Genomic DNA, 20,938 nt, shown 5'->3' with positions numbered 1-20,938 from the left:
AATTTAGTTGTCTTTAGTTGCAATTAAGATGGCTGAGCAGGACATTGGTGCAGCAGAGGATGCTATGTTCCATGCAGACCTGCTTTTGGCTCAAATGAAAGGGAGTATCTTTAGTTATACAGCTCAATTTGCAAATGAATGGGATTCATACAGTGAGTAAAAATGGGAGAAAACCCACTGCTGATGTGTTTACATGTAATGTTGATTTTCTCTGGTGCAAGGAAAAACAAGATGAGAAAAGTGCACCCCCTAACCGTGAGAGTAAATTTCAGTGGATTGAGAGAGACTGAAGGTCGTCCACTGCTGAAAAGAAAGAGCAGAAGCGGAAAAACGCGTATGCGTTATTCAGCTACAGGTTGGTCGTCATCTGTATCCTACTGTATATTCTGAATAGGTGTGTGTGGAGCCAGGCTAGGTTGGTCTATGTCTTCTCTGGTTAAATCACCTGGAAATATAGCCTATAACTTCACTGCTTTTGATTGTTACATTCCCCACACATTCCAGGATACCTATGACCCCTTGCTAGTAATGTTTCCAAACAAACTTAGTCTGACCATTGCATCAAGGAGTGATGCAGTAACATTACAGTACTGTAGTTATTTTTCTTTCTGGTAGAGTGTTATGTCTGATTTACTTACATGCACCAAACTGCAAAATTATTTAAGGGAGACTTTACCCCAATATCTTTCAGTCCTGAATCCTTGTGACCCAGCTGAGGAGGTATCCATGGTGACAGAACAAAACATGTCTCAACACTTACTTGGTAGGATGACTCCATATTGACATTTTTTAATCAAATGAACCGTGTAAACTTATTGTTACTTCACTATATTGTAGCCAAGTAGTTTAATCTTTCCAGAACCACAATGGGGTCTTTGTAGAATCCATAAGGAGCTTTTTTCATGTCCCTCTTTCAGACAGTGAGATGCAGAAACTGCAGGAGATTCTGGCAACAACTGTTGAAGCTTCAGATGGTCCTCCTTCAACATCATCATCATGGAGCTTGCAACAGTCTGCAGCCCAAGATGAGTGGCAGAAAGCAAGGCCCTACCACCTGGACTGCTTGTTGTTCTCCAGGGTGGTCAAGGAAAATAAATGCAGTCAGTGCTCATCTCCTGCCATTATTCGTTGCAGAGACTGCATGCCTGAAGAGTGGCTGTGTATGGAGTGTGATATAATTTGCCACAAAAAACTGGTACTCCATAACAGGGAGTCGTGCATTGATGGATTTTACCGACCCATTCCGCCAACGGTGTGCTGTGTGAAAGAAAATGGCAGATGTACCTTAAAAAAATCAAGGTACTGCTCTGATTAGTGTGTGTGTGTGTGTGTGTGTGTGTGTGTGTGTGTGTGTGTGTGTGTGTGTGTGTGTGTGTGTGTGTGTGTGTGTGTGTGTGTTTGTGTTGTAGTATTTACATTTCTCAATCAGACAGTCCTTTAAGCTCTTTTCAAAATTTCTGCAATTTCTTTTTAGTTCGGCTGTTGCCTACAGTGAGACCTGACCGACTGTGCACCTGTGACCCAACAAACATCACAGAATCTGCTGGAAGAGTAACTATTTTGGTTTGCATAAATGGTAGGTAGGCTTTATTTTTTGGTTTTGCAGTTAAGGGTCACAAGATATTCATACGTTTGATTCTTTTTAGGTCGTTATGACTTGTACTTGCCCAATTTGGCGTGCAGAGTGTGTCTATCACAATGGACACCTGACAGAAGCGACCTCATAAGAAGTGGGTATTGGCCAGCATCTGTAAATGCTGAAACATTGTTTTCAGTGGATGTAATCAGCACATTTGAGGAGATGAAAACCGTTGCTCCGGGTTTGTCAAGACAAGGCTTTTTGCGGTTGTTAGAGCAGAGGACAGAGCAGTTTGGAAGGGTATGTTCTGTGTGGATGAAGATTTCCTTAATTAGAGACCATTGGCTATTTCATTTTACTTTTCTCTTAACTTTTTGCACATTTACAGAGCGGTAAAATACATGGAGATGCATTTCAAAGGAGCTTTGTGGAATACACTTTCTGCCAGTTTTTATGTGAGAAAATGGCAAATGTGGAGCACTTCACCTGCCCAGCATGTACACCCAACATGCTTGCAGTTTCTGCAGACGGCAACAGAAAACTGTACAGGTTTCAACACTCTAAAGGGTAATGCAAGGCAAGATGCCACACTACATGGCTTTGCTGTACAGTATACACTGCACAACATCACTCTGTGACAGGGGCACTACATCATAGTAGCTCATGTTATCACAACACAGACGCTTCTATTTCTAATGAGATAATTATTCAAGGTTCCATGATCTGCTGTACTTGTTTCTGCTTCCTCCCTGGTTTCCTCTTTTGCTGTCATTGGCCATTACTCGGCACCATTTTATAGAATTGTCATACATCACCACACCACAACAACATGACAAATTTGATACCAGATATAAATATAAATTTACACTTTAAAATCCAGTACGAAGAACCATGTGGTGATAATTTTGTATTTTGCAGCTGTGCGCCTTGCTTAAGTTGTTTTACAACTTTTAAAACCTACTGAACAAATGGTTTCTGCCACTGAATATGCCTTTTTTCTGCTTTCATTAAGGTCAGAGGAACCATACTTTGAGGGCATCTTCATTGCCAAAGATGTGGACGTATCCTCTTTCGTTGAAGAAATCAGGAGTAAAGCGAAAAGTGTTAGTAATTCAGAAATTCAGAATTTGTAGCCCTGCTGTGTAAATGCAGTATTTTTGCCATCTAATATATCTATAATTTTTTTTCATGCAGACTCCAGGAAAAGGCACTTGTGGTGCTCCTCAGTGGTCTGCTGCCAGGGAGACTGCCAGAAGAGCTAGCAAACTTGATGAAGAGGGTCTTGAGGTAGCTGCTTGCAGGCATGGGGTGATATTAAAGGGTCTCAACATGTACAGGGGGGAGATCTTTGCGTATCCCCTATTCCTGCAGAAGGAGCTTCAGGCAGCCACAAACATACATTTCTACTGCACTGACATCTCATGCAAGTACTGGCCCTATCTTCAGAAGATGTCAGTCTCTATGCCTGAACTGAGCCCTCTTCTTCAAATGAGACCATTTCTGTCAGTCATGCACGCCAAGGCCCATTCAACTAAGTGTGAGGTATTGTCTTTATTATACTATTTACTATTGTTATTTAATTTAATTATTGATAATGGGGATGCACAATTTATGTCTTTGCAAAACTGAGATTGGTGCATACCTAACCAATAACTTTTTCACACATTTGTTAGATTGTCTGGAGTGGTAGGAATCAGGAGGGTGCTGGCGCAACTGCAGGGGAAGAGGTGGAAATGGTGAACAGTCTCCTCTCTCGTTGTGCTCTCACAACGAAGTACATGACCAAATCTGGTATGTGATTCTCCTTTATTACATCAATAAAAATGTTTTGTTCTTTCAGCTATTCTTTCATTAGTCTTTCATTCTTTATACAAAAAAACAGAAGAGAAACCTTTATTTTAATTAAATTTGAATAGGCCGTCCAGTAACATTTGAATATGTTTTCTAAAAGCTCGCAATGACATGCTGACTGTACATGCAATTGGGTGGAATAGATGCAAGCATGATGGCCTTCATCTTGCATTGTCCAATAGATATGTCAAGGTATTGACCATATTACACAGAATTAATCTGGTCCAAGATGGCAAAGGCAATTGTTTGTTTGCATTTTTATTGAAGACCGTCTGAAAGGCTGAGGCTGAGTCCCAGAGGCTGGAGAACTTACATTACTTTATTTTGTAACACATTACGTTCCTAAATGAATATCATATTTAAGGTGTTTTAGCCACTGTTGCAAACTGCACATACAGCATAGTGCTAATGGACATAGTGCCATTGATGCACTGTCAGGTAGATTTTATCAGAAATTTAAATTGACCTTTCCAAAGTGGTTATTTATTCATGCTTTTGTCTCCTCCCAAGAATCTATAGATGTCAGACAGGATGACCAGCATATCCTTCAGCGGTCGATAGAGCACATATGTATGGGTGTCTATCAAAAAAAAGCAAGCCTTTATAATCAGACAGGTATGTTGTTGAATTATCTATTTTATTTACAAGACTTGTGAATCTCTTGTCTAGATTTTATGTTTCTGTCATGTGTTTGGAAATTATAGACCGCAACAAGATTCGACAAATGCAGCGACGGAAACTGGGGGACGAGAAAAGGAAACTCTTTGAAGCAATCAAACGATACAATGAGCAGGTGCCAGAGAAGGAGGGCATAAATGAGCAGATGGTGGAGAGCCGACTCTCTATGGTGGGCCATGGCAGTGGGGAGGACAGTCTAATATGGCCATGGGAGGTTCACAGCACTGGTATGGAACAACTTCTGTGAGGGAGAGGGATTACATTGAGCAAACAGATGTTGACGCAGCTTAATGGGCATGCATGCTATACAACTATATTGCAGCTTACAGGTCAATCCTGTTGACTGGCTCATTTGTATGACTTTAGAATCCACAAACATCCTCACTAAGAAGAAGATTTTCGATGCATACATGTCAAAGATGCGGCTGCAAAAAGAGAAGATCCTAATTCTTAGGGAGATGAGACAGCACTGCACCTACCTCAGAGGGCTGGCTGATGGCATTAGGAAGCTGATTGCAGAAATGTCTGGAGGAAACCGTGGTAAGATCATGGGGTTAACACTGAAGTGCCGTTTTTATTATTTATTTATTACTTATTCTTATTATCTATCTATTTATTTATCTACTTGAACTTTGGTTGCTGCTTAGTCTATGTATTGTGGCCTGTGTATTTTTTGTTTTGGTGCCCAAATGCAATGTGATGTCATTGACAGTGTTTCTGAATGCTTGATTAAGTGTTGTCTTGTTGATATGACTGGTAGGCTAAAATTGAATTGCCCTACGGGGATAAATAAAGTTAACTGAATTGAATGTTACAATGCTGTTCAGAGATGGAAATGTATGTTTGCTATCTTAACTGGGTCAAGTTAAGGGTCTAAACAGGTAAGAATTAATGTGTTCCATTAATGTGTGCCTTTTTCGTTTTATATTTCCTCCTAGGCAGTTTAACTGACGAGGGGCATTGTGGGCTACAGTGTCTTCTAAAGGAAAGGCTTGCTGATGTGGAGGAGAAGATTCAAGTCGTTTCCTCAAGATACAGCTTGGCTTTAGGACCTCTATTCCCTGAAGACTGGTCCGAGGAGATACCGGAGATACCGGATGAGAATAAAGGACTTGAATACGAGAGCTCAGAGTACAGTGATTTGGAAGATGTCTAACTAATTTGTGAATGTGTTTTTGCATTTGCTTGCCGTTTTTTTTTTTTTTTTGGAGGGTGTGGTTTTGGACATACCCTTTTTCAATAGATAGTCTCCCTTATTTAATTTACATAAATACCATTGCCTTTATTGTGATGAATAAACTAGCAAAATTATTTCTGTGTCAGATGAAGAGTCCCCACCCACCAGCCCTGTAACTGATCAAATTAATGTACTTGGTATTAACTCTATAAATAAAAGCTGACGTGTAGTGATCTTTCTGCTGTTACGCTTTATCTGCTTTGTATGCTAGGCTTTATTGTTCCTGCTGCACCACATTCTCACACAGTCTCACATAGTCTGACAGTTAGTTGTTGAATGACTACCTCCAAGACTACTTTATGGATATTATAGCAACTACAAACCCTATTCCATAAAAAGTAAGTTGTGAGTAGAAAAGGAATGGAATAATTTACAAATCTCATAAACTTATATTTTATTCACAATAGAATATAGATAACATATCAAATGTTGAAAATGAGACATTTTAAAATGTCATGCCAAATATTGGCTCATTTTGGATTTCATTGGATTTCCAAAAAAGTTGGTACCGGTAGCAATAAGCCAGAAAAGTTAAATGTACATATAAGGAACAGCTGGAGGACCAATTTATTAAGTCAATTGGCAACATGATTGGGTATAAAAAGAGCCTCTCAGAGTGGCAGTGTCTCTCAGAAAATATTGTTGGTAAACACAATCCACCGTGCCATTCACTGGTGCTGGCTAAAACTCTATAGGTCAAAAAAGAAGCCATATCTAAGCACAGGTGTTTTCTCTGGGCCAAGGCTAATTTAAAATGGCAAAGTGGAAAACTGTTCTGTGATCAGATGAATCAAAATATGAAGTTCTTTTTGTAAGACTGGGATGCCATGTCATCCGGACTAAAGAGGACAAGGACAACCCAAGTGGTTATCAGCGCTCAGTTCAGAAGCCTGCATCTCTGATGGTATGGGGTTGCATGAGTGCGTGTGGCATGGGCAGCTTACACATCTGGAAAGACACCATCAATGCTGAAAGGTATATCCAAGTTCTAGAACAACATCTCTTTTAGGGAAGACCTTGCATTTTCCAACATTACAATGCCAGACCACATACTGCATCGATTACAACATCATGTCTGTGTAGAAGAAGGATCCGATACTGAAATGACCAGTCTGCAGTCCAGATCTTACACCCATAGAAAACATTTGGTGCTTCATAAAGAGGAAGATGCGACAAAGAAGACCTAAAACAGTTGAGCAACTAGAAGCCTGTATTAGTCTAGAATGGCAAAACATTCCTATTCCTAAACCTGAGCAACTTGTCTCCTCAGTCCCCAGACGTTTGCAGACTGTTAGAAAAAGAAGAGAGGATGCAACACAGTGGGAAACATGGACTTGTCCCAACTTATTTGGAATGTGTAGCCCTCATGAAATCCAAAATGATATGTTCTCTATATTCTATTTTGAATGAAATATAAGTTTGAGATCTGTAAATTATTCCATCCCTTTTTTACTCCAAATTTCTACAGTGCCCCAACTTTGTTGGAATCGGGTTTGTACATCAGTCTAATATATAATGCTGTTTTTGTTGAAGCTCATCCAACTGCAGACGTGTTCGGTGAAAGGATTCTGTATTATTTTGTGCCTCTTATTAATACAACATAAGTCATATGTGCTTCAAAAATAAAATAAAATCTGTGTGCAATTAATTATCTGCCACAGACCCACCCAGTTTTGCATTGACTTTGCATTGTTCCTTCACATTTACTATTCAGACTGTTAGATTTTGGTTAAATTGACATTAGGAAATGTTGGCATGGGACATTTATCGATACAGGGGTTGGTGACAAATTTGATTTGTGAAATGTGAGACCCCTAGCTGGTTCTGAGTTCACAGAAGGCAGAGCCACAAATCTGAAAATGAATGAATGAGGTGTGACTTCGACTTGCTCCCTTGTTTTGTATCATATGTAACGGTTTAATGCAACATTTCATTGTTCAGTTAGAAATGGTAAACCTATAAGTTTAATACCCATAAAATGCATATGGTTCAAACAGGCCTTTATATTGGTCACACCAGATGATATGGACTGCCTTTGCCATCTTTAAAATATGCCATTTAAGATAACAAGGAGCTTTTAAATTAAAAAAATAAATGTGTCTTTATTCTCTATATCACATATGTTTCCATTGCTGATATGAGGCCTATTTGACCCATGCCGTTCATAGGCTCAATATTAAGCTTAGACCTAGGGTTGACATTTCTAACAAGAAGACCTCATAGAATGATGAAATTTGTTATATAATGTCCCACTATGATGTAAAGGGAGAGATGTGAAGTTACACCTTGCACAATCTCAGACTCTGTAGCGCCCGTAGGAATGTAATTTTCCCACGCTTTGGTTCCGCCTCCTGGCAACGCACAAGCAGTTAGAGGTCTCAAATTTGACAAATAATTTTGTATTTATGTCCTGTATAACGTATGTTTCATAGGCTGATATGTGAAGAAATTACTGACATGACCCTTAAGACCAACAAGAGATTTGACCCTTTTATTGAGGTCACACAATGTTTATTTTCCTTAGCTTAACACGTTGACAGAATGTGTTGTATGTGAAAGTGCATAAAAGAGTCAGTCCAACGAAGGCATTATAACAACGGTTTATTAAACACTCACACAGACACACACACACACACACACACACACACTACATAAGGAAGGAATCTTCCTCCACCCAGGTGCTTCTTCATTTTTTTCCACTGAAATGAAAACAGAGAACATATGCATGTTATGTGTAACAAGTATTTGTTTTAAGAGTTCAAGAACTTACAAAACTACTTAAAAAAAAAAGAAGAGTGTTGTCATTTGACACATTTGATTCATTAACACTTACATGGTGACAAAAATGGCTGAATGTTACGTAAAAAACATGGATAAGTATACATACTTTGTCAAGCTTTTTTACTAAGTAGAGTGCAATTTTATAAACCCTACAGAAAGAGATAAACTGAAATAAAATCTTATAATCATCCCGAAATATTTCTCCAATATAACTTTGTGTAGCCCACATTTTTTTATATATGTTGGCTAATTAATTAATAACTTGGGGCCTTTGAGAAAAAATAATAAACTGGTAATAATGATTAGGCCATAAAAAGAAAGGAATGATTATGCGAAATGCTGTATGGCACAACACTAGCGAATGTGAAACTTTGCCCAGTGACTTGGATCCGCTCTAAATGTCATGGGTACTTACTTGACCCATGATACATCTTTCATGAAACTCATGCTGGTAGTTTTTGCGTAATCCTGCTTAAAGACAAACAAACAGTACTGAAAACAAAAAGGAGGTAAAGAGTAAAGATTTCCATGCATACCATAAACTGCAAGGGTGCCATTTCAGAAGGTATTCCTTCCCTCCCTAATGAAAACAAAATATTAAGTTAGTTTGATTGTTGTCAATACTGCCAGCTACACAACTAAGCATTCAGGAATTCAGACCCCTTTCACTATTTTCACATTTTTTGTTCTGCTGCAGCCTTGTGTTAAAATAGTTTAATTTAATTTCCCCCCTCAATCTACACACAAAACCCCCTAATGATGAAGCAAAAGTGTTAAAAAACCTAATAACTGTAAGAAACGTAATCTATAGGTCTACATTTAAAGTACATTAGTTAAGTAGGCTTATACGTGAAATAACTAACAATACACTTTCATAAATAAAAGCCTCTTTATTTTGGACTGTATTTTGAGTTGTCTACATATAGTATATACAAAAACCTGTTCTTCATTGCACGTCTTGTAAATTTCTGTTCACCCAAATATTTATGTAAGTATCTCTGTACATTTCTGTTAACCTAAAGAAGCATTAGTCTAATACTTCTGTACACAATTAGTTTATATATATACATATATATTCAGAATTTCTTCTTGTGTTTGTATTATGATAATAATGGCACTCTGGATGGAGCGGACCTGTTTTACATTTCACTGCTGATTATACACTCTAAAAACTGCTGGGTTGAAAACAACCCAATTTGGGTTATTTTGACAACCCAGCGCTGGGTCAAAAAGGGACGAACCCAGCGCTGGGTTATTTTAACCCAACCAGTTGGGTTATCATATTTAACCCAGCCTGCTGGGTTGCCTTTTTTATGGTTTAAAATGACTATATTGCAGGGTTTAAAAAAACAGAGCGGGTGTTTTTTATCACTGTATTTCAGAAGGAAAACTACTGTATTTAGAAAATGTTCGATATCATTTCGCATGTGCTTGATAAGGCAGCGTTTGTGAGCTCAGCACCGCTCTGCAGCCGTTACCGGAGAAACCTACCTCTCTCGCTCTTAGCGCCTCCTGCTGGCAGAACATAAACTCGCAGAGTGCAGCCATGTGGGGAAACAATGCATTTCTACGTTAAAATTAACCCAAATTGAGCTAGGCATTAAACCTACAAATGTTGTTCATTTTAAATATCACTTTTACACACAAATAATAATTACCAAAAGGAAAATATTTATTAAAAACAAGAAAAAAGTCAAAAAGTAACATGTTAGAAGAAATGCAGAAAAGGATGGCATTAACAGCTACAGAGTTCATAAACAAAGCATTGAACATTTGATGAATATAACTTAAGATCAAATTGGACTTTGTTCAATTGTATATATTGTATAAAAATATACGAAAACACATACAATAAATTTACAATTAGTTAGGTTTTTTTCCAACTATTCTGGCATGACAGTACACAAATAAATCACATTAACTTTGATATTATAACATTTAACAGACGCATGTGTGTGTGTGTGTGTGTGTGTGTGTGTAAGAAAGTGACAGGTGTATGAATGACAGAGTGTAAACTCTTCTACTAAACAACACAGAAAAAGCATTTAACTTTTTTTTTTTTTTTTTAACAAATTATACACTTACAGTTTGTTTCATAGTCCATGAATACAGATCATGCATCACGGTCAATTTTCATGATCTCTTTAGCATAACTGATGTAATCATGAAGAAACCCCATCAGCACAGCATGTGACATCTTCTACATCATCCAGGGCAGCGTCCTCCTTTAAAACACCGCTGCATCAGTTTAGGGGAAAGAAGATTCTCCTCTCTGACCAGCATTCATCCCAGTCACCGCCTGTTCTTCATCAGTGGCCAAAGAGAAACACATTTGAAAAAATTAAACATTTAATTAAACTATCCATTTTCAGGTAGAGGTGTATTCACATCTGTAAGGATAGGTAAATAATCGGTTTTAAAGTTTCAACACTTTGTGTGGTTGTTTAATGTCTCAGTCCACCACAGCGCTCCAGAATGCTATAATGGCAGCACTAGTGTGAGGACAGGTGATATTGTTTGAATAAATATTGCTTTCAGAAAGCTTCTTTACTGAAACATTAAAACAGACATGACATTCACATACCTCACAATATTCATGTACATGGAGGGCTGCTCTTCAAACCGTTAGTTCAACAAATAATTAAAATGTTCATAATTTACTCTCCTCATGTTTTTCCAGACTCATACAACTCTGTTCATTTTTTGGAAAACGTATGAATATATTTAATATTCTCTTTTTGTGTCCTCCATTTATTTTGAACATACATGTTTGCTATCATATAATTTAAGATGTATTCATATATAAATATCAGAATTTACTTCTACAATAACTCTATATTTATGAAGCTTGAAAATACTTATTATCTAAACTATAAATGGATTAACAAATATTATGAGAAAACTAAAAATATATTAATTTATGTTGTAAAGACAGACAAAAGTCTTATAGGTTTGGAATGACTTGAGGGCAAGTAAATGATTTTTTGTGTGAACTTTACCTCTAAGAGCGAAGACCAAGAATGATGACTCTCCAAATCAGACAAGACAACTCCAAACTTGGTTTGAGTTCTGCAATAAAAAACACAGACATCAATGGTCTTAATGAAATGAGCACGTAATCACACTGTTGTTGATTCAAAATGTGAAGTAAACTGGCAGGAGACAACAGAAAAATTTATTTTCTAAAAATAACTTACATAAAATCTGAAAGGAATGATGCTCTCCCATGTCTCTTGCTTTTAACATCTACAAAAACAAAAAACAAACATTATTTTACTCTTAGTAAAACACAACAACAACAACTGATAACATGAAATTATGAAGTTTACTTGCCTTAAACGATCTTTCCCTCTCTTCAGAAGAAGCTGAGAAAACCACTTCCTCACACAAGCAGACTTGTGTGTCCTTAACTCCAGTTAGTTTGAGTTCTGCAAAGAGGACATCAATGGTTTTAATAAAATATTAACATATACATACATACATACATACATACATATATAAAATCACACTGTTTTTGCATCAAAATGTGAAGTTAACAGGCAGGACACAACAGAAACATTAATTTTCTAAAAAAAAAAAAAAAGTAATAATAATTTAACTTACATCAGTCTCAGAAGAATGAAGTTATCTTGTCTCTGGATTTCAACATCTAAAAAAAAAAAAAACACACATTATTTTAGTCTTAGTAAAAATAAAGATAACTTGATGTTATTCTGAAGTTTACTCTCCTTAAACCGTCTGTCCCTCTCTTCAGAAGAACACCTCCTCCTCCTCCTCATCCTCACACAGGTCTGTGACTCCTCACACAAACAGCTTCTGTGTCTTTAACTCTCAGCGCGAGGACAATGAAGACAGGAGCTCGACAAGAAATATTACATGTAAAACGTACTTTTAACAGTTACCACTTCAACAGCCTCAAAATAATTATGCTAGTCTTTACTACACAATGCCGTTTCCTTTAGGAGACAAACATACATTCAGTTTAACCGCGAAAAAAAAGACAAATTCACATGAGCTTAACCGTGACCATAACCGTCTGTTAACGCCTCAAAAAGTACAGATAATGTAAAATCTTATGTAAATATGACAAAATACATTCACAGACGTTATATTAAAAGTACATCCTCCGTTCAGTAACGTTATATGAGGCAGTTAAGACCTCCGTGTCTGAGGCGAAAACCGCGTCCGTTTTAAAAAAATATATATATATAACGTTAAGCTCCTTTGTTTCCGCCTTTCATAAAACCTTCCGCCTTTCATACAACCGGGTAAACAATAAAAGATAACTTTACATTTTGAATATTTACTTACCATAGTCTTTCACTCGCTTCTCGCTTCTATCACGCTGAGAAAATGGCGGCTGCTCGCACTGGAGACGTACGATCTTGACGTGACGTGCGTGCTCTCCTTCACGTCCGCGTCCTCAACCCACCCCGCTGGGTTGAATAAGATAGTTATTTTCAACCCAAACTTGGGTTAAAACATCCCAAAGTCCTATCCAACGGCCTCAACCCAGCAGTTGGGTTGAAAAAACAACCCAGCGTTTTTTAGAGTGTATATTCTCTATATAACTGTGTATGTGACAAATAAAATCTTGAACCACAAATGTAAAACATATGTGAAATAATAGTGGAAAATAATATGTCATATCATTATGTGCAATGTAGATAAGTCTTGTGTGTTAATAAGTTCAGTTCTAACCTTGCATTAACATCCATTCTTTAATGTACTACTGCCTAGTTTTTATCCATATCAGGTAATGGCTGACCAACCTCTTTAACTCGTTCATTCAAAATATCTCCCTTGTATACTTCATGGCTACTGTGAGAGCAATCTGAGATACACAATTTGTTTTTGGTGAAATGTCCATTAATTTTCCAATGTAAAACAACCACTAGATTGTTTGTCTCAAAAATAAATTAGATACATGTTTGAAAAAACATATACACCCACCATTATTTTTCTTCCTCTTGTTTCCTCCAGGAGCAGGGATGGCAAGATTATGAGCTGGGGGGGTAGGAATGGGAAGAGTAGAGGCTGGAGGAGTAGGAATGGGAAGAGTATGAGCTGGAGTGGTAGGAATGGGAAGAGTAGGAGCTGGAGTGGTAGGAATGGGAAGAGTAGAAGCTGGAGTGGTAGGAATGGAAAGAGTAGAGACTGGAGGGGTAGGAATGGAAAGAGTAGGAGCTGGAGTGGTAGGAATGGGAAGAGTAGGAGCTGGAGTGGTAGGAATGGGAAGAGTAGGAGCTGGATTGGTAGGAAAGGAAAGAGTAGAGGCTGGAGGGGTAGGAATGGAAAGAGAAGGGGCTGGAGTGGTAGAAATGGGAAGAGTAGGAGCTGGAGTGGTAGAAATGGGAAGAGTAGGAACTTGAGTGGTAGGAATGGGAAGAGTAGGAGCTGGAGTGGTAGAAATGGGAAGAGTAGGAGCTGGAGTGGTAGAAATGGGAAGAGTAGAAGCTGGAGTGGTAGGAATGGAAAGAGTAGAGACTGGAGGGGTAGGAATGGAAAGAGTAGGGGCTGGGGTGGTAGGAATGGGAAGAGTAGGAGCTGGAGTGGTAGGAATGGAAAGAGTAGAGACTGGAGGGGTAGGAATGGAAAGAGTAGGAGCTGGAGTGGTAGGAATGGGAAGAGTAGGAGCTGGAGTGGTAGGAAAGGAAAGAGTAGAGACTGGAGGGGTAGGAATGGAAAGAGAAGGGGCTGGAGTGGTAGAAATGGGAAGAGTAGGAGCTGGAGTGGTAGAAATGGGAAGAGTAGGAACTGGAGTGGTAGGTATGGGAAGAGTTGGATGCTGGAGTCGTAGAAATGGAAGAGTAGGAGCTGGAGTGGTAGAAATGGGAAGAGTAGAAGCTGGAGTGGTAGGAATGGAAAGAGTAGAGACTGGAGGGGTAGGAATGGAAAGAGTAGGGGCTGGAGTGGTAGGAATGGGAAGAGTAGGAGCTGGAGTGGTAGGAATGGAAAGAGTAGGAGCTGGAGTGGTAGGAATGGGAAGAGTAGGAGCTGGAGTGGTAGGAAAGGAAAGAGTAGAGACTGGAAGGGGTAGGAATGGAAAGAGTAGGAGCTGGAGTGGTAGGAATGGGAAGAGTAGGAGCTGGAGTGGTACGAAAGGAAAGAGTAGAGACTGGAGTGGTAGGAATGGGAAGAGTAGGAGCTGGAGTGGTAGGAAAGGAAAGAGTAGGGGCTGGAAGGGTAGGAATGGAAAGGGTAGGGGCTGGAGTGGTAGGAAAGGAAAGAGTGGGGGCTGGAAGGGTAGGAATGGAAAGGGTAGGGGCTGGAGGGGTAGGACTGGCAAGATTACGAGCTGAAGGGGAAGGAATGGGAAGAGCAGGGGCTCCATAATAACCTAAAAGCAACCAGTAATACAAAATTTGGAATTATAAATAGCATCTAGGGTGGAATATCAGTACATTATGTAACTATGCAACACTTACTTGATGTGGCCAGTGAGTTGTCTATAGGAGGCTGTGGGATCTCTGCTGCTGAGGCTGTTACTTTCTCTGACTGACTCCAACCTAGTATTAACAGAAGTCAAACAAAAAAATAAATTAAATAACACCATATAATTAAAGGGTTTAATTGATTTCAATATGGCATTACTGCTACAAAAAAAAACAAAACGTACTATTTATCTAATCATGTCTTGTTTTACATTAACATACAACAATACCTTGCACAACAAATTCAAACAACGCCTCCATCCTCTTTAGGCAGGCAGATGCTGATTCAGTGACTTTACATCTGGGCAGAAGAACCTCACAGGTCCACGATTTAGTTCCAAGGTGGGATATAAATAACACACCCCTGGAGCCAAGGGCCTGAAACCTTTCCAGCTTCCAACAAGAGTAAAGCAAAATCTACATTATTTCTGAACATTTATGGTAAATTTCAGAGTCAGTTAAAGGAAGTTCTTTGTATACTAACATAATGACATATGCTGCATGTATACATATTCATAAGAACTATTTAGCTGCAATAACAGTCTTTAGAATTTTGGGATCAGCAATTAGAAGCTTTACACAGAGATTTTTTATTCAGAAGATGTGTCAATAAGTGTAAACCTAAAACTAAAAAATAGAGGTGTTTGATTACTTATGTATGCAAGCCAAAAAAATAAAAATAATAATAGTCTGTAACAAACCAACAAAGAAGCGTCATCCATCAGGTGGGATGAAGTGTTATTCTTTTTCTGGGCCTGTGCCCATGTCTCTGATTTCAAATCAAATCTTTCTATTTTTTTTTTCAAACGCAGATTGTGGGGCTGCGCTGCTTTGCAGTACTTGCACGTCTTGCAAGCCACATTGAGTGGCATAGATCAAGAAGCACATTTCTTAGTAGTTGAACCAGGTCCTGCCATATCTGTTTGGAAAGAGACATAAATTCATAATAATAATAATATAATTAAATGATATAAAAATTGGCAAATTTTTCTGGTCTTTGGCTGGTTAGACACGAACATCAGGGCACGGTGTCTCAGGCATTTTTCGTTTTATTGTTTGGGGGGGGGGGGGTCAAATTAAATATGGCACTATACCTAACAGTTAATAACAACTTGAACTTATATAGCGCCTTTCATTGTACCTAAGTTTGCTTAACAAATGGTGGCCGGTGGGGGGGGGGGGGGTGGAGGGTTAGTCTATAACTCAAATATTCATATTTGATGATGAGTTTATAGACTACTTTCTACTTAAAAGGGATTGTTAAAGTTAGTGTAGAAAATCCTGCTGTGATCTGATTGGCTGACTGTGTCTTGATAAAGAGCACCTGTGGCCCTTACTAATTATGTTTCAGTCTCCTTTTGTTTGAACCAAAAGCTGTTGTTCAGACATGGCTTGTGTGGAATCGTTGCATTGTTGATTATGTAAGTTTCCTTCTTGATTTGTTTTAGTTTAAATGATTGTGTTTGATATGATATTGAATTCTAGTTATGTTTAGTAGCTCTTTAATGTTATACTCATTTGATTGTTAAAGCTGATTTCAGATGTATGATTTAAGGTTTGCTATTGTGTTTGTATTTTATTAATGGTTTTGTTTATGGGTTTTAGAAACCAACAATTACCATCACTGCCATCTGTGAAATGTCTACTCCTATATGTCAGCACAAATAAACTGGGAAAAGTACTTGATGACTGAATGAGTTTTAATGGACCCACCATTCCAGTAGCAACAGCCAAATCAGCCTAAATTTCTACATGGTCCTTCGAGCCAGAGAGGCAACTGGAATGGAGACTGAGGATGACTGTGTGAAACCTAAACATTCATCAAGGATTGTAAAACCTCCAAGATGGCACAAAGATTATATGATGACTCAGTTAAATCCTTCAATGCATCCAGCTGGACAATTGGCACACCAGCCAGAAGATTTGAGCCATTTGGTTGCATCACAGGGAGCTTCCATTGCTGCTACTCAAAATGAGGTGAAGTCTTTGTCTGAGGAGATTAAACAAATGAAAGGAATGTTGTTGGATGTGGGACACATGATGAAGGATATGCAAAGGAAAATAAGTTCTTCATTTTCTACTGGTGCTGAATGCAGTTCCATTCCAGCATCCCCTGGTCATATCCCCATACAAGCAAACCAGCAAGATGAGATCCAGCAAAATGAGATGAACGCCAGAGATTCGATTGTGGATGAGTTGAGTGAATGTATAATAATAATAATAATAATAATAAGTTTTATTTATATAGCGCCTTTCCAGAGCTCAAGGACACGTTACAATAAACAAACAACAATAAAGGCAATTGACAAAGAGAGCAGACAGAACAACAATAGGCAAATGAGAGTGCAAGTACAGTAAGTGAGAATTGTGTAGATGGGGCAGCAACCAGCAGAGAGAGAGTAAAAATAAATAAATAAATAAAGTAAAAAAAAAAAAAACACACTAAGACCTATAACATTCAGAAAATAGGTGTGTTTTGAGCATGGATTTGAATTCAGAGATCGTGTTAACAAAACGGAGTGATGGGGGGAGAGAGTTCCACGTTTTGGGTGCAACAACACTGAATGATCTGCCCCCCATTGAAGCAAGGCGATGCCGAGGGACAACGAGGAGGCTGGAATCAGCTGATCGTAAAGAGCGAGTTGGGGTGTAAGGGAGAAGCAGGTTACAGAGGTAGGGGGGAGCAAGGCCATGCAGAGACTTAAAAGCGAGAAGGAGAATTTTGAATTTAATACGGTAAGCCACAGGAAGCCAGTGAAGATCATGCAGAATTGGGGAAATATGTGCAGAACGCTTGGTGTGGGTGAGTAGTCTGTAGCAGAGTTTTGAATGTATTGTAATTTGGAAATGGAGCTAGCTGGTAGGCCGATGAAAAGTGCATTGCAGTAATCAAGACGTGAGGTGACAAATGCATGGATGACAGTTTCAGCATCTGAGATACTGATAAAGGGACAGAGCTGAGCGATACGACGTAGATGAAAGAATGCCAATTTAGTGATGGAATTAATGTGAGAGTGAAAAGATAGAGAGGAATCAAAAATTACACCAAGATTTTTAACAGTACTAGATGGTTTGATAAGAGAGCCGGCGATCTCACAGGTGAAGTTAGTAGGAATTTTATTAGTGAGTGATGATGGTCCGGTGAAAATAATCTCAGTTTTGTCCATGTTAAGTTTTAGAAAATTTGAATGAAGCCAATCTTTTATTTCATGTACACAGGCAGAGATTTTGTCAGTTGTGAAAGATAAAGTTGATGTACAGGTAGTATATAATTGAATGTCGTCAGCGTAGAAATGATAATTAAAACCATGACGGCGGAGGATCTGACCAAGAGGGATTATATAGATTATAAATAATAATGGCCCAAGAACGGATCCCTGAGGGACACCTTGCTTCAGGGGGACAGTGGGTGAGCGAAAATTCTGAAGTGAAATGTAAAACAGTCTGTCAGAGATAAGAGGAGAACCAGGAAAGAGCAGCACCAGAAATACCCACATCCGAAAGGCGTGAAATGAGTAGTTGATGGGAGACGGTATCGAAGGCAGAGCTGAGGTCGAGCAGCAAAAGCATAGACAGAGAACCAGAATCACCAGAATGTATGCGACGACATCAAACCAAGCAGGATAATGTGCTTTCTACACCATCAAAAGTTCAGAGACAAAATACTTTGCCCCCATCTCAGTATGTGCCATCTACCTCCTCAATGCCTACTTCCTCAGCAGTCACCACTAGAGGGCCATCAGAGAGACAACACCAGCATCTTTCTGATCCATGTTCGCCTACTAGGCTCTCAGTTCCACTCCCAGATAACCTCAGGCCACCTTTAATGCATCCAAATGTAATGGGTGAAGGCTTAACTCAGCAACAACGTAATGGTCTTTCATCTTCAGTCAGTCATCATCAAATGAATCCCAGTTTTCATCCCAGTTTTTATCCCAGTGATCAACAAGTAGGAAGGGACCAAAGCCTTTGGCCACTTGATCAAATGCAGGGAAATGCATTCTGTATGCCTGGTCACCAGTGGATGCCTCCAAGTTGGCCAACTTTCCCTCCAAATGGAGGATTTTTAAGGCCTCCATATCTACCTGATTATTCGTATCCAGTATTATATCCAGCTCATATCCAGAATGTTCTGCCAGTTCTTTCAAGGGTTGCAACATTGCCTACTAGAGATTTATCAGCTGGATTTACTTATGCCTCTGTTGGTCATTCACATCAAACTTCTTTAGAACAGCAGACAACTAGTACTGTACCGCAGCAAGATAATCCTTCTATTATGTCTCATCAGAATCCTTTGATACCCAGAGTTATAACCACTGCATCAGCACCTCTGGAGCAGGGGCAGCAAAGAGATGTAAATCCAATAACTGCATTATCCCCAATTGGAATGCAAATGATGGTCCCTAACCAGCATATGTCTATTCATTCACCCGTGAATGTGCCCCACGCAAGTATGACAGCTCTACATCCCTCCAGGTCGGCCCGTATTGAAAGACTTTCATTTCCATATTTGAAGAATGATGACTCCCATGAGTTTGCCATGCTGAATATGGCTTTAAAGAATTTGTTACCCTCAGAGGAAACTGAGCAATACAAGTATCATATTCTTCTTGATCATTTAAAGTTGGAGGCAGCTCGACTGCTGGCCTTGGCTTATGCCTATGCCCATCATTCCCAGCCTTATACTACTGCCTTAAAAGCTCTTCAGAAAAGATATGGGCAACCTCACCAGTTGGTGCTGCGAGAGATTGCTACAATTAAGAACTTACCCGCTGTACGTTCAGGATATTCTGGTGGATTCAGTGACTTTGCTGTACGAGTTCAAGCTCTTGTGGGAATGCTTCAATCCTGGGATCATGAAGAAGGAGCAAAGGAATTATCCTGTGCATCACATGTCCATCCGTTACTCAGTAAACTTCCAGCACATCAGGTTGCTAGTTTTGCAAGATATGCCAAAACCACCCGACCAGACCAGTCCTACAACTTGGTGAATTTTTCAGTTTGGTTGGAAGAAGAATCAGATTGTCAGAATCTAGCTACCCAAGTGTTTGAACAGTCTAAAGGTATGAAAAAGTATCAGGTAAGAGAAGCAAGGCCTACCAAGTCCCAATATCACACAGCTACATTTCTTCATGGCATAAGTCAAGAAGTTGAACCAACTCAAAAAAGGAACTCTGAAACTGCAAACCACGAAATTATGCGACATGGCAAGAAGGAGGGCCTTAAACCGTCATGTGCAAGCTGTGGCAGTAATGATCATCATCTCAGTCATTGTCCTGAATTTCAGAGCTTCGATACGGCAGCCAAACGGAAATGGATTATTGACAATAATCGTTGTTGGAGATGTGGTTGGGCCCATAGATCATCTAAGTGTGACTTAAGAGGAAAATGTCCATTGTGTCAAGATCGTCACTTAGGAGTACTGCATGAAGTAAATGTTCGCAAACCAGATTCTAGGATATTTTATTTGAGCCGATCAAGTGGTCCGAACTCTGTTTTTTTGAGGGTAGTTCTGAGCCACAAAGGAAAGACTCCGGAGACGTATGCTATCCTAGATGATGGTTCTGAGAGAACTATGCTCATGTCTTCTGCAGCAGAGAGTTTAGGTCTTCATGGGGCGGCAGAATCATTGGTTCTTCGAACCATTCGCCAAGACACAGAGAAAATTGAAGGTGCAACGGTTTCCTTTACCATATCTCCAGCTTCTCACAAGCAAAGTAAATACCAGATACAAGGTGCATTTACTGCTCAAATGATTGACTTACCTGAACAAATTTATCCTGTGCAAGTCCTACAGAGACGCTACCAACATCTAAGAGGCCTCCCTCTGGAGGAGTTTCAGAGAGTTAAACCTTTGTTACTAGTGGGATCTGATCATCCTCACCTTCTTTGCTCCAAAGAGCGAGTACGTTTTGGTCCTCCTGGAAGTCCAGCCGCTTTGCATACTTGACTGGGATGGGTACTACATGGACCTACTTCCTTGGGTGAGAAGACTAATTCCACGGCTCAGTGTTTCTTCCAGGCATCTCTCTCCATGGATCAGTTGCATAAAGATGTGGAGAAGTTATGGCAAGTTGACGTAATTCCTTTCTCTCAGAATCCAAAGCATGCTCTGCGGTCTAAACAAGATAAGAAAGCTCTCAAATGTCTAGACGAGAAAACAAAGCTAGAAGAAATGAACGGAATCAAAAGATATGCGACTCCTTTACTTCGAGTTGAGAATGCACCAGTCCTTAAAGCATCTCAAGAGGCAGTAATGCCGGCTTTGCGTCGAATGGAGAGACATCTAGCTAAGGATCCAGCACAGGCAGCTATTTATGAGAAAGAGATTCAGAAGCTCATTGAAGCTGGATATGTTAAGAAACTAAAGTTAAATGA

At 39.3% G+C, this 20,938-nt stretch overlaps 2 protein-coding genes across 2 annotated transcripts in view; one reads left to right on the top strand and one right to left on the bottom strand.

Moving 5' to 3' along the window:
* The window catches only part of LOC113113544 (uncharacterized), a 32,465-nt gene extending 26,912 nt beyond the window's left edge, over positions 1-5,553 (top strand). The window contains exons 4-17 of the mRNA XM_026279803.1: positions 8-355; positions 692-763; positions 918-1,299; positions 1,475-1,576; positions 1,647-1,879; positions 1,968-2,146; positions 2,592-2,682; positions 2,774-2,866; positions 2,951-3,121; positions 3,253-3,370; positions 3,941-4,045; positions 4,135-4,335; positions 4,475-4,648; positions 5,047-5,553. Coding sequence (XP_026135588.1) covers positions 1,802-1,879; positions 1,968-2,146; positions 2,592-2,682; positions 2,774-2,866; positions 2,951-3,121; positions 3,253-3,370; positions 3,941-4,045; positions 4,135-4,335; positions 4,475-4,648; positions 5,047-5,264 — 1,428 coding nt within the window. The 5' untranslated portion in view covers positions 8-355; positions 692-763; positions 918-1,299; positions 1,475-1,576; positions 1,647-1,801 and the 3' untranslated portion in view covers positions 5,265-5,553. The remainder of the gene's footprint in view (positions 1-7; positions 356-691; positions 764-917; positions 1,300-1,474; positions 1,577-1,646; positions 1,880-1,967; positions 2,147-2,591; positions 2,683-2,773; positions 2,867-2,950; positions 3,122-3,252; positions 3,371-3,940; positions 4,046-4,134; positions 4,336-4,474; positions 4,649-5,046) is intronic.
* Positions 5,554-12,862: 7,309 nt separating this feature from the next.
* Positions 12,863-14,460, bottom strand: LOC113040188 (vegetative cell wall protein gp1-like). Its single transcript, XM_026198498.1, has 2 exons — positions 13,080-14,460; positions 12,863-12,960 (listed from the first exon to the last, which is right to left on the bottom strand). Exons 1-2 carry the CDS (start codon positions 14,458-14,460, stop codon positions 12,863-12,865), a joined length of 1,479 nt encoding a protein of 492 aa, XP_026054283.1.
* Positions 14,461-20,938: the final 6,478 nt, after the last annotated feature.

This window comes from Carassius auratus, chromosome 2 (assembly GCF_003368295.1).
Source record: "Carassius auratus strain Wakin chromosome 2, ASM336829v1, whole genome shotgun sequence".
In the NCBI taxonomy this organism is placed as follows: Eukaryota; Metazoa; Chordata; class Actinopteri; order Cypriniformes; family Cyprinidae; genus Carassius; species Carassius auratus.
Note: the sequence above shows the minus strand (reverse complement) of the source record. Positions and strands in the feature narration are given on the sequence as shown.

Bases quoted from the DNA above. Each gene is read 5' to 3' on its own strand.
- LOC113040188 (XM_026198498.1), bottom strand. From the start codon at position 14,460: ATGGAGCCCCTGCTCTTCCCATTCCTTCCCCTTCAGCTCGTAATCTTG. The intron at 12,961-13,079 runs GTGGGTGTATAT...TGTGTATCTCAG, and splicing joins CAAGAGGAAGAAAAATAATG to ATTGCTCTCACAGTAGCCAT.